This window comes from Serinus canaria, chromosome 2, assembly GCF_022539315.1.
Source record: "Serinus canaria isolate serCan28SL12 chromosome 2, serCan2020, whole genome shotgun sequence".
Lineage (NCBI taxonomy): Eukaryota > Metazoa > Chordata > Aves > Passeriformes > Fringillidae > Serinus > Serinus canaria.
Window position 1 is genome coordinate 75120074 of NC_066315.1, and position 15999 is coordinate 75136072.

The following is a 15999-nucleotide window of genomic DNA, read 5'->3' on the forward strand; positions in this document are numbered from 1 at the left end:
TCTGCATTATATTTAGCTGCAATAAAAAAGAAATGAACAAATTTTTTCTCCACTGTCTTCCTATACATTTCTCCTCAACTAGTCTCCATTCATATTAATTATTATTAATTTTCTTTTTTTAAAAACTTTTGGTTTATAAAAAAAAAATCACAGAGATCTTCAGAGTAAGAAAAATGAATACCTTAAACCCCAGAAAATCATAAGTGACCTGATACTGCTCAGATTTCTTATTAAGGTGTCCATATTGTTTACTTAGGGTATTTTTTTCAGTATCTTGACATGAAGCCTGTTGTTGGCACTAGGTACAATGGGGCCAGGAAAAACCTTGTTGTGATGCAGTGTGAAATGTTTCCTTTGCAATATGTTTCCAGAAAATACAATGTCACATTTATTCATCCCATAGTTGATTAAAACGATTGAAATGTGTCAAAAATAGTCATTTTGATTATAATTTCATTTTATAAAATAAAATTGAAAATAATATAAAAATAAGAGGTGTAGGCTGGTTTGTGTTGAAGAATGGAAAATGACTGAATGCGCTGCATCCAGAAGCATAGTTTTGTGGGAAGGAGATGCTATAAACCAGTTTTTTGGTTTTTTGTTTTTGGGTTTTTTTTCTGTAGAGACAAATCTAGGGGAAATAGAAGCTGCCTCAGGAACATTTTATCAAGCTAGATCTGGGCAAGGTTCAGGAGGGAAAGACCTAGAGGAGAAAGAAACAGGGGCACAAGGGAGATGGCTGCATAACAGGCACAGTAGGGTACGTGTCAGGAAAAATGGGAGGATAAGCAAAGGTAGTAAGTAACTATGGGAAACTGCAGTTTAGACTGGATGGATTTCCTCTCTGTGGCTCACTAGATGGAGACTATGGGAATGGGAATAGGAATACGGCTGGAAATTGCAAAAGGTATGGGTCTTCTCAGCAGCCAAGGAGAAGAGCTGCAGTCAGTCCAGGCAGAGTGTTACTGTTCTCCAAAGAAAGATTACTTCTAGCAGCTCGGTGGATGACTTGGCATTTTTATTGCTTTGGGTTGATTTTGTTTTTAGATGGTAACTTTTGCTATGACTAGAAGTCTTAATAAATTTGAGAGGGAAATTGAGAACTTAGTGCTTTCAGATGGTGGAAGTTGGAGCACCTCAATGTGCCTTTGCTGATACCTGTGCTCCACTTCATCTAAAGGATTCCAGAGTTGTAGATAAAGTTAAAGAACAAAACTGAGCAACTAACCAAACTAAACAAAGCCAAAAAACCCCAACAAATCCAAACTAAACCAAACAATTAAAAAAAAAAAAACCAAAAAAAAACAACACGAAAAACCAAGAAAATCACAAAAACCCCACAAACAAACAAAAAGTTATTCTGCTGCAGGAATAAGAGACTATTCAACCGGACTGCAGTATCATCATATTATTTTTTTTGCTGTAGATCTTTAGCAGTTAATAAACCAAAAATGAATGCTAAAGACAACTGCTGTCTTATGCCTGAGGCTTGCTGCTAATTTTATCCCTGCTGAATAATTTGGATCTCATTTCAGGGATCAGTTAAGTTGACAAATGTGATTCTGGCTCTTGGGGAAGAAAATTATGTCAAAAATGTTTATATTTGGGAAATAAATGATAATTTATTAAAAGCTGGGTTTTTTTGTATTTTCTAGCATGTGTAACACATAGGTTGAAATACATTTCTAAAAACTTTTGAAATTTTTCTGTGAATTAGGTTTCAAATGAATTAGGTAAAAGAATCTTGGCTACCATGTTTTTGTAAGTGCTAAAATCTTCAAACTGATCTAATAAGTTAGAGAAATGTGAAAAGAAACATAAGATTATAAATTATTTGGAATCTAAACACTCCTTTTTTGGAAAATGTTAATGTCTCTTTGCAAGGAGGAGAAAAATACTTTGGATTTCTTGTATTTTTCTGAGATAGGTGACATGAGGTTTTGTATTTTAAGGGTTCCTACAGAGTACAATCACATATTGTGAATACAGAAGGCATTGTCAGTGATTTGAAGAAAGGAATGCTTGAAGAATCATTCAGGCAATGCTTTGAGTCAGTATTTCCAACAGAAAGGCTGCTCAAAACCAAATGGTAGCTCACAAAGTCAATTATGAAAACTTAATTTCTATCCATTTTCTCTGGATAATTATCAGCCTGATGGGAAACATCTGGTTTTATCTAGGCTGATAGAGCTAGATAGATTTTGAATTTCAAAACACCAGGAGTATCTAAACATATGGTCCTTTGCTATCTAAGGTAAGGACAAGTTTGTTGTTAATTTTAGGATGAACAGGATCTCAACCTTCCCAAACAGGACTTTAAAATGGGAAGTGCTGCGTAAAATGAGCTGAAATAGTCTTAATTGGCTAAAAGAAAAGGATAATAATTACACTTTGCCGCAAGATGCACTTTTTGACTAGCTTTGAGAACAGTTTCTTTTGTCATCCACAGCTAAACAAGAACTGTTGGGGTGGAGCTCTGGACTTATCTCTGGCAGTCAGGGAAGAGTGGCACATACATGAATCCAGCCTTTAATGTCACCTGGAATAACCCCAGGACCTCTGGCTGGCTCTTCATCTGATCGGGCATCATTCCAGTTAGAAGCTTTGCAGCCACAACCCACACAGTCAGCATAACACAGAATATCCCATGAGGGTTCAGGATTATTTTTAAATAACAGATGAATTAAAATTTAATTGATAAATGAACACTACCCATATTTTGGGATTGGCAGGTACATTAGCTTTTAGAGTGTTGAGATTGAGTCTCAAGTGCCTGAACTTAAGCAGTAAAACTTCAGTACCCACAATTAGGACACACTGATGAAAACAATATTATTTTTAAAATAGAGCAATCTTAGAGTTATTGTCTTCTCCAAACAGAGGAGGTGGGAATTTTGTCCCAGACTTCAAACCTCCTTCTTCTCCATATTCTCCATCATATTTGTTGCTGCAACATTTCCTTGAATCTCTCTTAGGAGGTTAAAACCCACTCACAAAAGTCAAGAATGCTACTGAAGTCAATTTTCTGTCAGTGAAGAGTTCACTCACTGAAAAGCTCAATTCAAGATGTCTTGAATCTGTTTTGCAGTTAGCAAATTATGCATACATAAAAATGTATCAGGGAAAATTTTTACTGCAGTAATCCAATTTATTTAGAAGACTCAACTTTTTGTTTCTCTACCAGCAGTGGTCTTATTCCACCTCTCATAGATAAATGTATGTCTTTCAGGCTCACTGGATAATATTGTTTCAGGTTTCTGAAAACACAGATTTCCATTGATGAGGAGTGCTCATACAGAAGAATCTGAGATGGAACAAAATGAAAGGAGTAACATTGCATGAGCCAGGAAGCTGTTTTAGAAAACAGGTGTATACCCTTGTGAATGAATAAATGAAACATAAAAGTATATAAGCAGTTGCATGAACAAAATTTTCCAGAAAGGTAGTCAGTACAAATTTGAGCTTCCTCAGGCAAAAAAAAATCATCTGAACTGAGAACTCCCACAGCGCACCTGAGTGTCTTCCACTCCTAATGCAACCCTGGAAACAAAAGATTTCTTGCTCTTGCCTGTTTACTGTGCTCAAAACTGAAATGCTTTTCACGTGCTGACCAGCATTATGCTAACTTAAAATCACATTTTTGCTTCAGGTTTTTTATTTGTTCCAAAAGCCACAAAAGTCCTTCAGTTTTTAACAAATCGATCAAAAAGAATATTGGGAATTTGAATAGCCACAGGTTGCAAGATGATTACTTCTATCATAAAATATCTTCTCTCATAAAATATTGTTCAAAATAAGCAATATCATAATTCTGTCAGCTCTTGAGATTGTTATTTGACTGCTTCTAATTATGTACTGTAGTACATAATTCTTTTAAAGATATGAATTTAAGGAGTTTGAAAAAGAGAATGTGCTGCTTCATGTCTTACCTTGGGATGGTGTGGTATTCTGCATAATGCTGCATTTCCAAATAATGTATATTATTATGTCATGATCAATGATGCAACAGAAGACATCTCTATTACCATCACACTACAGAGCACCAGAAGTCACTGCACATTAAACTGTCTTAGAACAGGATCTACTACTGAGTGTCTGAAGGTTTCTGTTTTCCTTTTATCTTAGAGAACCTAAGAACCAGTAAGATATTTTGTTACGTAACAGTCTGGTAAGAACAGCTCCAGATCTCCATCTTCCTCTTCAGTCTTTCCCCATGCTGAGAAAAACTCTGCATGCAGTATCCTGAAACTGAGTTATCCTTAGTAAGGCAGAAAAAAAGGAAAAGCATGTTTCTGTGACCTTTTGGCAAAGAACATCTTCCAAGTTATGCCTGGGAAGTGCATTCCTCCGGTGAAACACTGACATTTTCTTTGTCTCAGTGGACTTTTCATAACAAAACTGGATGTAAGTTCCCACTCTGGCATCATACAGTCCAGAAATCTGCCTGCTGAGGAGGATGCTTGAGGTTTTGTTTACTAGGACTTTATTATCAAAGCATTATATTGATGCAAATTATGAAGTAAATGCAAAATTTGATTTAAGGTTCAGATCAACAAAACATCAGACTAATACACTAGAAGGTTTTAAAATGATTTTATGAAAAAAAAAATCAAAATTTAATGCAAGCACATGAAAAGGAGAGAGTTGTCACACTTATATAAAATATTTGAGACGGGAGAGTCATGCTCAGTTTTAAGTGTGTATATTTAAAGCTTCCATATGTGTAATATGACCTTGTGGTTTGAATTCCTTCTCTCCTAATCATGAAAATGTTCTCTTTTCAGTGCCATGAAATTGGCCAAATGCATGTAGTTGTACTACGATAGCATTTTATACCATCAGTTAAAACTTTATTGCTAATTAAGTTGCAACTGTTCCTGATGTGAAATATTAATGATGCTTAGGTAATGCTATAGTATCTAAAGGCTCTGGAAAGAATGTGATGTCATACTAGGCAGTAGCATGATGCAATAGAAACAGAGCTGTACGACGAAACTGTGTGTGATGAGAATTTGGCATCCAGAGTATTTGAAACCCTCATGGTTTCAGATAAGCTCTTAGCAACTACCAAAGAACAGTAGCATTGCATCAAGTGCACACCTATGTTCCAACATAGCTTTAACTCAAACTCACCCAGTTCACATGCTGAAGGGGGAAGATCTGCTTCAATAGTGCATTCCTGGACCAGTTTAAAGCACTTCTATCATAGCCATAAGAACAAGGATACAATAGTTCTCTGAAGGGAGGGAAGTCTGTTTGTGCAGTACAAGTCAACAAAAAGCTTGGGCAGAAGGCATCTCAGATTCATGTTATGCATTTCTTTGAGGATCAGCACATATATGTCATTCCTAATGCATGTCTGATCTGTTTCCAAGAACTTCCCAAGTCAGTGACGCTACAATCCCTCTAGTGAAAGAACAAATGGGAATTATGTGCTTACCATTAATATGAGGGCTCTCTTTAAAGTCTGTCCACTTGTAGCCTTAATGCCTGCATGGTTTTCTGTTGCCAGTTGTTTGTTCCCACTCTCTCTTAAGAGCCTCTGCTGCAAGGATGGTTCAGCTGCATGTTCAAAGTCCTCCAACTGCTGTGAATTATTAGGGAAATCTGAAGCTGACCTGAGTTTGTACCTTTATAAGTCACTGGGTTGCTCCTAAAACAGGAATTGGATTTCTGAGAGGGAACATAAAGCTTAGATGAGAAGAGTTGCCACAGTCAGCTCTGTTTAATCTCTCTCTGTTCATTTGTCACAAACCTCTGACTCCCTTCAGTCCCTTGTACTGTTCTTGTAGAAAGGGAAATTAGATCATTGGCTTTGTTTTAGGAATAATTTGTCCACTTATTGTGGTAAAAGGTAAGAGGTATTTGGAAATGGTATGTTTCATAGTGTAAATTGGTCATGGGTAGGAATCACACCAGGGCTTACACAGGGGCTTATTATCCTGAGGGTTTTCAGATGCTGGATTTCTTCCCCCTTTTTTTTTTCTTAAATACCATTTTTGATGGAGAATGTGATTGATGTCACCTAAAGTAACAATCCCTCTTTTTACATTTCTCTTATTCTTGCAAAGGAATTTGCATAAGGGGGAACCTCTTGTCAAGCCTGAGGATACCCTTGTTGTTCCATCTTCTGAAGCCCCTATAGTCATATACTCATGGTGGGTATTTGGGGTTACTGTCTCTTCTCAACACAGAAGGTTAGTGTAGTGGGATATTGATGTAGAGAGCTGAGTAGAATAGTACTGACATTATGAATTAAGTCACTGAATGGATCAGATTACATTTTAAATTTTAATGCAAATGTGTAGGGTAAAATTCTGTAAATTCTTCAGTACTTTGATCTTCAAGTAGCAGGAAAGCCTTCAAAGCAATATTCTGATTAAATAATCAAAGTCAGCAACTTTCACAGAGAATCTCTTTGCATACTCGGTTGTGTAGAAGTCACTGATGTATTCTGAAGTTTTTTTTGTCTGTAATCGTGACTCTGCTTAATCCAAGATTGCCCTCGGCATATTTGTAGATTTTGAGTAGGAAAAAGTGGTAAATACATGAAAAAAATGTTAATGAAGATGGCTCTGCATCCTTCCTGAGAGATTTAACAACAACATTTTTAAGCAGGTAGGAAGAAATGTGATATAAACTTTAGAAGTGTTCAGTCATCATCATTTCCAAATGCCTTTTCCTTGAAATGTTACCACATAAGTACTTAATTCTCTTACCAATTCTTGAGCCTAAGTGCATGACTCTAAATATAACCGGGGAAATGGTCTTGATAAATTTCTTTATTTCGTTCAAAATTTAAAATATTTTTTCACCAAATACTGGTGTAGAAATTAATTTTGCTTAGATAAAGATACCTGGGTGAACACAGAATTAAATTATTTCTGAACAGGTCCAATATTTGGTAACAAATATTGAAACAACCCAGCCTCCATATAGCATTAGAGCATCTACTGAAATTCAAAACCAGGTCTCATTAGCTGACATTCACTGTGAATGACATTTATTTCACAGTAATTTTTTTCTTGTATCCCCTGTAAAGCTCAAGTTTTCTTATTACTACATTCTGAATAAATCATTTGACATTTGAAGAACTGATGTGTGAAACTCCAGCTCATGAATACTTCAAATCACAAAATAGTGGAAGTAACACTGTGACTGGCTTTCCCCTGAGTTCTTCATGTGATGGCCACCATTTTTGGCATACTTTGTTTTGGGGGCAAGAGGGCTTGAAGGATGTCAGGAGGAGTGTCACAATTTCAAGTCCTTTGTCACACATTAAGAATCTCCAGGAGCTCTTCCATAAGAAAAGTGAATGCTTAAAAATTCTTTATCTAATACTCTTTTATCTGGCATGAGAAGAATATATGCAGTTGAAAGGACATGCAGCTGATATTAACAATTCCTGTCCAGGTAAATATCATAACAACCATCAGGTTGCATCAGCTTGCATCACTTCCATGAGTGTATCACTTTCCTTGCTCAATTGTACTCAATACTTAGTATTTGCTTTGAACATTTATGTCTGAAAAAATATTTTAATCACACAGAAACAACTCTACAGATTAATAAATGAATAGCAAATCTCTGTGCTTTTATTTTAGGGTTGACTTATTTTTCTTCAAGCCATTAGGATATCAGTGCATTGAGTAACACTAAAATTCATTATTCTGCAGTTCCACTGAAGAAGGTATTTCCCACAACACGCCCGATTTCCAACAGTGGTTTTGGAAAAGTTGTCTGGTTGAGACGTAGCATTTCATATCATAAAGGTTCTAATACAACTTGAACTACCTCTCTGAAAAACATAAACTAAGGCAGCAAAGCCATGCTTTTATCAGCACAGAAACATCTACAGTGGGAGATTTGCCAGCACAGCTATCATGATTAGAGAGTGTACTGGTTATTTTTATTTCACCTACCCTAGCCATAAAGGTATACTGGCACACTTTAGTCCCTGTTGAGTCATAGCCTGAAAACTAATCAAGTTGTCAAGATGATAAAAGCAGAAGTCAAAGCTAATTTTTTCTATTTGCTAAATTTCATATATATATATATATATATATATATATATATATATATATATATATATATATATATATAAAAGAAGAACTTCAGTCATATTCGTAAGAGGAAAGCAATCTTGAATACAAAAAGGAAAAATTACTCTCCAGAGGTGTATTTCTCAAACAGATAGAAATTAAGCTTAGTATTAGGTAATTGGTTCCTCTGCCATTCTCCTTATGCATAGTTTCCAGCAGTTACTTTACCAGGCCGCTCCTTTATGCCCATATTGTGTTTAGACTATTAGCTGCTATTGCATGCTCCTAATTTTCTTCAGAGGTGTAACCTCTGAAAACATTATCACAGCCTTGAGACTGTGTAAGTCACTGAGTGTCTTTATAAATAAATGAATAGCCTAAATTAATAAAAATAAATACATTAAATAAATATTCAGTGAATAACAGGCATTATTAGCTTAGCCACACTGAGTTGCTTAGCTCTGGCTGACCCCAACAGATGACAGTACCAAAAGAAAAAAAAAAAAAAAAAAAAAGAAAAAGAAAAGTGAAAGAAAATAATTGCTTCGCTGATTTCTAAGCTAAACAATTAGCTAAAACTACCTCAGCAGGTTTCCCCTGTTTTTTATCATCATCCATGAGGGAGACAGTGATGACCAGCAGGGGAGAAAAAAAAAAAAAAAAAATCAGCTTCCGTACTCCATGGATTGTTGCCAATGGAAGTTAAATGTTATTCTAGACATACTAGAAATATGCTTGATTATGCATTAAATGCTGAGATTTGCAGCAGCTGCTTTTAGCTACCAGCACAGCAAAACTATTACCAAAAGGCTGCCATTCTTCATCAATTACAAAAGGGAATGGCAGTACTGCTTTTGTGGCCATGGCCACTTCTGACAGCTGAGAGAAATATATTTGTTCAGGGTGATGTCTGGAATGCAAAACAGGAATAAAGTGTGCTTCCCTGATTGTGTCTAGTGTTCAAGATATTGATGGAGCCAGCAAGCTTGTGTTATTATTGGGGCTGCACAGCCATGAATACATAAACTGGAAACTGACTTTTCCAAGTAAAATATGTCTTTCTCACATTACTTTTGTGGGAGTCAGCGTCCAGAGTATATATTCAAAACTTATTACTGGTAATTTTTCTATAGAAGATAAGCCCCAAAAGGGCAATGTCAGCATCTCTCTTTACAAATGCATGTGTCTTCTGAGCACTGGAATTTTGCTGAAACTACTGGTGGCAGGTCAGGGGAATATTTATTGAGACACGAAATCTCCTGATCTGAATTGCAATGTAGTGCTGCAGTGAGCCATAAATTCACTTCTTTTTTTTTTTCCTTAAACTTAAAAAAAGCCCCAAACCCACAACTATGAAATGTGTTGATTAAGTTTTTACTTGAATTCTGATAAGAAGATGGATGCTGTTTGGGTTGCCATGGCGCTATTTTTGGAATTGTTTAGAAAGAATATTGCACAAAGTAGTTATTTTCTATGCCAGCAGCTGTACTCTTCCTTCACCCTTCCCATAAAAAAAAATATTTTCACAATCATCTAATTTCTTTCAAAACTACTACATAATGCATGTGGAAGGGGAGAGGTTGTGCAGCAAGATGATGACAGTTTTTTTGACTGTACAAGGAAATCATGTCTTTACTTACCGTGAAGTAGATGAAACTACCTTTGGTAGTCCATTACAAAAAGTAATTCCATGAAAATTCACATACAGTGTCACATACTCATTTCCTACTAACAAAAGACAGGAAAAGGGTGAACAAGAAAAATGGCAAAATCAGAGCCCAGAATTTCAAAAGAGAGTTGAGGTAGGAATCTGCTAGACAAGATCACCAAAGCAGTGATATCTTTGTTATTGGTGAAATTCAAAACCTGGCAGGATAAGGGTCTGAGTCACACGCTTTGACCAAACCTCTGATCACTGTGGAGTGGAGAGAGGCTCCAACCAGAGCCTATGGAACATCTGAAATCCTGTGATATGATATTTTCAGCATCCCTTTCTTTCTCTATTTACCTTTAAAACTTTCCGCTCCCATCCAGCCTTCTCTTACCTCTTCAGAGCCTCGAAGCAGGCCACCCTCATTTCCTCTGTGAAACCACACACTGCTACCACCTAACTGAGTTTTGGCATTTGTAGCCAAACAAATGGGATTTGCAGGCATAGAGCAAGCTGTTCTTAACAAGAAAATACATAAGATATCACCATCTTCCTACTAGTTTGTCTTTGCAATTCCTTTGACTATGCATTATTTTTGTTTTTTCCACAATTGTGTAAATAATTCTGCTCAGTTATCCTCACAGCATTGAATCATCTCATTTTCCTTTACAATGAAATAACCATTTCATCTAATCCCGGTCGAATTTTGTGTATTCTTTCTCATGTTCTTCAGGTCAACAAATTAAACATAAAAACCTCAGATTTCATGCTTGATTACTTTGAATGACAGAAATAACTCCACAGAGAGCAAGATATACCACCCCAACTACACTTTGCTGAAGGTAGAATTTATTTCTAGGTTGAAATAATAAAAAAAAATTTTAGTCTTTTATATGGGAAAAAAAAACCTTGGGAAAGATAACCAATGAATCAAATACTCTTTCAAAATTTGGGAGTGTCTAAACTTTAAAATAATTTTAAAACAATTTTTGACACTCATAATCAATTTGAAAATCTCAAGCCGAGTATTACAATATTTTGAAATTTCTTTGCAGTACTACTTGGATGAAAAAAAGATTCCATCAATATTGGTCTTCTTTCAAAGATTCTTCTTATTTTGGCAAAATAACATTTTTACCAATGAGAGACTGTCAGAAAAAAAGAAAGTAATTTTTCTAGAAGTCAAATCAATATTTCATAAACATTTCTGTTGGGTATAAACTCCGATGTCCTAAAGTTCCTTACAGTTATTCTCATATAAACAACAAGGGGTTTTTTATTAGGGCTATTTCTGTCAGTTTTACCAAGAAGTTATAGATCTTAGGCTCCATTCTATTAACATTTATTGATGAGTCTCCTTTAGTTTCAGCTAGAGTAAAATTCAGGTGAGTATGCTTGCTGTGATTTACAGCATGTTAGTTTTCAAGACCACTTGTATTTTTTCAAAGAAAATACAATCTTTAAAATTCCATACCATTTCTTGAGCTGGTTTAACACTATTTTTTTTTCTCTTTCTAAAACATAAATGACTAAAATGCATAATTCATTTTTTCTGCATTTTATAATGCCTTATATCAAATATGTCTTGCTTGCACATCAAAAATTAAAAATACATTTAAATGTTGACTTTCCTATGAGGTATTTCCCTAAAAAGAAACATTGTGTCTTTTTTGTTCATTTCATTACTCCATGTAGTAATGTAAGTATATATTTTAACTAAAATGTCATGAAGTACAGTTAATGTGATCCTTCCTCACTACATTTATGCATTAAAGATTTACAGGGCTGTAGTGCCCTGCATTATTGCCTGGAAAAATATAATTTGATTTTAGAGTCTACTTTTAAAAATACATTGGTTTAATGCTTTGCAATAAACTAAAGCTTGTTAGATACAAAGAGCAACGCTTGATAATACTAAAAGGATGAGAAACCAATTTCAGAAAACCCATTTAGAACATTAAGTATGCATTTAAATAAGTAAATGACTGGAGGCATATTAAAAAAAATATAAACCAAAATGTCAGATCTCTCATAAAAATATAAACTTTACATTTTATCTGTTAGTTTATAAGATCTGACAGGTGGATTAATACGGATGAAAATGCCGTCCATGTGAAATGGATCACTTTCCATATTCAGTGTCAGCTATTTATCAGACTCTGTATGTCTCCCTTAATAAAACTGAGTTTGTAAATCAACTTTCCCTCCTCCATTTGTGCAATAAAGTTGGACTACCTGGATCATATACCTAGGAATATCTACACAAATAATCAGTACGTGCAGGAATCATCAAGTACCTCAGTCAGTGACAGAATTTTCAGGTACTTTAATGGCCAGTGTCTGCTTTCTTTATGTTTCATCATCACATTTTTGAGTGAGGATATATAGATATGGATTTAGCTGTGGTGCTTATTTTCATTCATTCACTTATTATTTGCTAATATTTTCTTTCTTTTAGAAGTTGATTTTAATGAAATTTGCTGTCAGCTTAAGAGCATGATGTGCCCATTAACTGTAAAAAGTGATTGCTAATCAAATAACACCTATTTTTTTGTGTTTTTCTCAGGAGATAGATATTCCTCTTGGAATTGCTTTTCATTGTCTATTGCTCAAAAAAAAAAAAAAACAGGAGAAGTCTGATGCTGTCATTGTGCAGCAAATGTTTTTACAATGCTGGTACCAAACCTCTCGGCACCACTGTGTCAGTCATCACTGTCATATGACGAGATTACATGGGCCAGGCACTGAAAAAATTGTCCTTCAAACAGTTAACCTGTGCTGTTACTTTCCTGTAGAAGTCATAGGACCTTTCACGAGGAACATCTCTCAGTGAGGTACTCCCAGAACTAAACTCTGACAAGTCCATTGATGTTCATTTCCAATTCTGAACATCTTTTAAAACTCATAGATTTTCATTGCAGAAAAGTAGCAGTCTTAAAGCTCTGGCAGTATTCCATGGATATTCTTAAAAAAAATGCCAAATGATGTCCAAATGCACAATGCTGCTTAAAATAGGAATGGTGGAGACAACACACATTGCTGTGCTGTTTCTCGTGTAGGCAATCTTCACTCCAAATCAGCACTGCAAATTCCAACATTGAATTTCACAGAAGATCATAGGAAACAATTCTGCAAGACTGCTGGGAAAGCCCAACAATGTGGCAGTTTGTTTTGCTGCAGATTATAGTTTGAAAACTATTTTAATTATGGGGCAGTGAGGAAATGCAAGTAAATAGATTAGCAAACAGCAGGAGGAATAAGAAATTTCTGTGGATTTTTGCCATTTGCAGTGAATTTTCAGCTTTCATGTGCATTTCATTTTTGCTTCATTGGTCCATTTTAAGTTGTAATGCAAAGAAAACTGCAGTAGGTCTGGTCTATAGTTATGGCTGAAAACAAAGTGAGAAGGAATGCTTCCTCCACGGTATTTCTAATTCTTACTGAGCTGTATTGGAAGGACAAGAGTAGTCATGTCTGCATTATAAAGACAACTACCTGAACTAAACACCTAATTTCATACTCTAGAGAATATGAATCCAAAATTTAGGAGACTGCAGTGCAGTTCTTTAATGTACTTAGAGCTTGGTTCACTTGATCTTACTGAAGATTCAGGGGTTGATTGACCAAATACTTGTTTTAAAGGCAACTCCCATATTTTACTTTCATGGTTGTCTACTTTTTCACAAAGTTGTGGGACATAATCTTTTTTCAAAATTTAATATTGAGTTTTCCCACACCTCCATTCTGTATGTGTTATGCAAAAGGTTTTTGCAAAAAAATCATAAACTATTTATAAGTATCTTCTGATGGTGGACACCTTTCTCTTTCTTCCCCTTTATGCCTCAGCTATTACCTAGATGGCTGCTAGCATGGAGCCGAAGAATTAACAGTTTTATTCTCACCTTTTTTCCAGTGGAACAAGAATTGCAACAGAATCCACTAGCAACTGGACTAATGTGTCTGAAATATCCCTGATCATTGCTGTATAACAAAAATGTGATTTCCTGTGTTTCTTTGCAGGAGCATATGTGCTTCAAGTGAAGGCGACAGATGCTGATGATCCCACTTATGGAAACAGCGCTAGAGTGGTTTACAGCATTCTTCAGGGGCAACCATATTTCTCCATTGATCCCAAGACAGGTATATAGTTTATCAGCTACAGTGGAAGATTTAAGCTTTGGATTTTTTGATTCATGTAGGCAGTATCAATGAACAAATATGGACCTGGTTGATATGGCCAAAATCCAGAAGAGCAATTTCCCACATGATTCAGTTTTGAGTATTGACTAGCTTTTAATGAATTACAATGTGTTTTAGAAACAAAAGAAACATGCTCGTCCAACAAGTCTAATATATGTCTACCTTGTATGATTATTTTTTCAATGCTTTACCATTTCCCTAAGATCAAGCTCTGTCTTCTACTCTTATACATGTATCCTTTTTTTGTTTGTTTGTTTTTTTCCCTGATGATTAAGTATTTTAACTTGGGTCTTCTCAGCATTTTTACTTGTTGAACATACAGTCAGAAATTCTCCAGCAAATATTTTTTTTGTTATATTGAACTAATTAGAAACTGTGGAACAGCTAATTGTCTCCTCTCCTCCTCTTTTTCTTGGGCATATTATCTTTGGGGTTACTGGATGTGTGAGCAGAAAAAGATAATATGTTTTAAGAGATTGAAGCATTTGGGAGGTTGGTAGACATGTAAATTGGGTATCTTGTCCTATATTTCTAAATGTCATTCATGATTCTATATTTAGTAATTCAGTTGAGGAAGCGATAACGTACATGGTGAATGACAGGCATTGTGGCAACCTGAGTGTGCTGCAGGGAAAGCCATCCATATGCTCCTTTCAGCAAATAGTTTCGCCTTCCAGTATAGCTGTACTTGAATGTCAGATTCAGGGCCTTTAGTCCTGATGGTGGAGCTTTGTAAGGCTGTGAGCACACCATCTCCATTGTACACATTCCTTTGTTCCATGCTCCATTTAGCAGGAGATCATGCTGCAATTTGCAGTGAGCAATTTTACTTTTCAAACTGAAATAGGACCTCTTTGGGTGTCTGGGGGAAAAAAAAAGTTGCCTTTATACTTAATTTTTCATTTCAGTTTTGTATTGAAAGGGTATAAATTCAGCGGCAAGAAAAAGCTTTACTGGAGCAAACATTGGAGTTTCAACACAAGTTTCACAAGAAAAAAAGAGTAGTTAGTGGTACATGGAAGAAGAACTATTTTTCCCATGTCACTTTGAATGACTGTGTCATATGTTCTCATCTGTTAATTAGTTGTGAGTTAACCATTGGTGATGGCCTGCATCCTACAAGCTCTGGAATATCATACAAACCTGGCTATTGCCTTAAATGAATGACTCGTGCTAAAAGAATGGGCTCAGCTGTAGAGGAACATTGGTGTAACAATAACCCAGCATAGTTTAAAATCCTATGGCAAAAAAAAAGCATATAGATTCATGCTTCTACAAGCATCACTAATATGTTGTAACATGTCTTACATTAGGAAGTTCACAGTATGAGAATTACTCATGGGTCCAACAGTGACTTTAGAGGTAAACAGTATGTGATTAACACTGCACAGGATCAGGCTTAATGATTTTTTTCTAAAATCCAGAAGACCAGGGCAGTACTGTAGATCTGCTCTTTCAAACTCTTTATTTTATAACTGCAGAGTTTATACAGTAATTTTTCAGTAGAGAGTTTTACTGCCTGAAATCTGTCCTGAGTGCTTTTGGCAGGAAAGGGGAAGAAAGCCATTTTGGTACCATGACAAACTCAGAACTGCAGCAGATGAATAGGCATTTTTTGTGTTGTTTGTTAGCTTGTTTTGCCATCTCTTGCATTCCAGAAACAATTTTGAGACATAATCTTGTAGTAATATAAGAACTCAAGAACATCTATACTAAGTTTCTGCACTGTTTCATGTTTCCAAAAGTGATGGCCTGGTTAGTTCTAGTGAGGGACAAAGGGTAAGTGTTTAGTGATGTAACCCTGGAATATTCTTCTAGTTTTGAAAGAACTTGTCCCTACAAAGTTCCTGGGTGACTAGCAGGGCCACAGTAACTAAAAGTCTGAAAGTATCACAACTTTTCCACTTCCCAGTAGATTTGACTTGTCCAGGAGTGCAGTAGCTGCATACTCACTGACTAGAAATTCCACAGCAAAAGTTTATCTGGCTAAGAACCTGCTCCTCTTGCTCTTTTTTTTTAAAGAGAGGCATCTCTTAACTTGTTTTATACCTCACACATTACATAAAACAGTGAATAGTTAATTAATATTTATATAAATATTATCAT

General features: G+C 35.6%; 1 protein-coding gene across 2 annotated transcripts in view; it reads left to right on the forward strand.

Moving 5' to 3' along the window:
* CDH12 (cadherin 12) overlaps positions 1-15999 on the forward strand; it is a 155895-nt gene that overhangs the window by 66130 nt on the left and 73766 nt on the right. Inside the window, exon 3 of one of the 2 annotated variants that reach the window (XM_009095120.4) lies at positions 13714-13833. The exons of the other annotated variant lie outside the window; for it this stretch is intronic. Coding sequence (XP_009093368.1) covers positions 13714-13833 — 120 coding nt within the window. The remainder of the gene's footprint in view (positions 1-13713; positions 13834-15999) is intronic. 2 annotated transcript variants of the gene reach the window in all.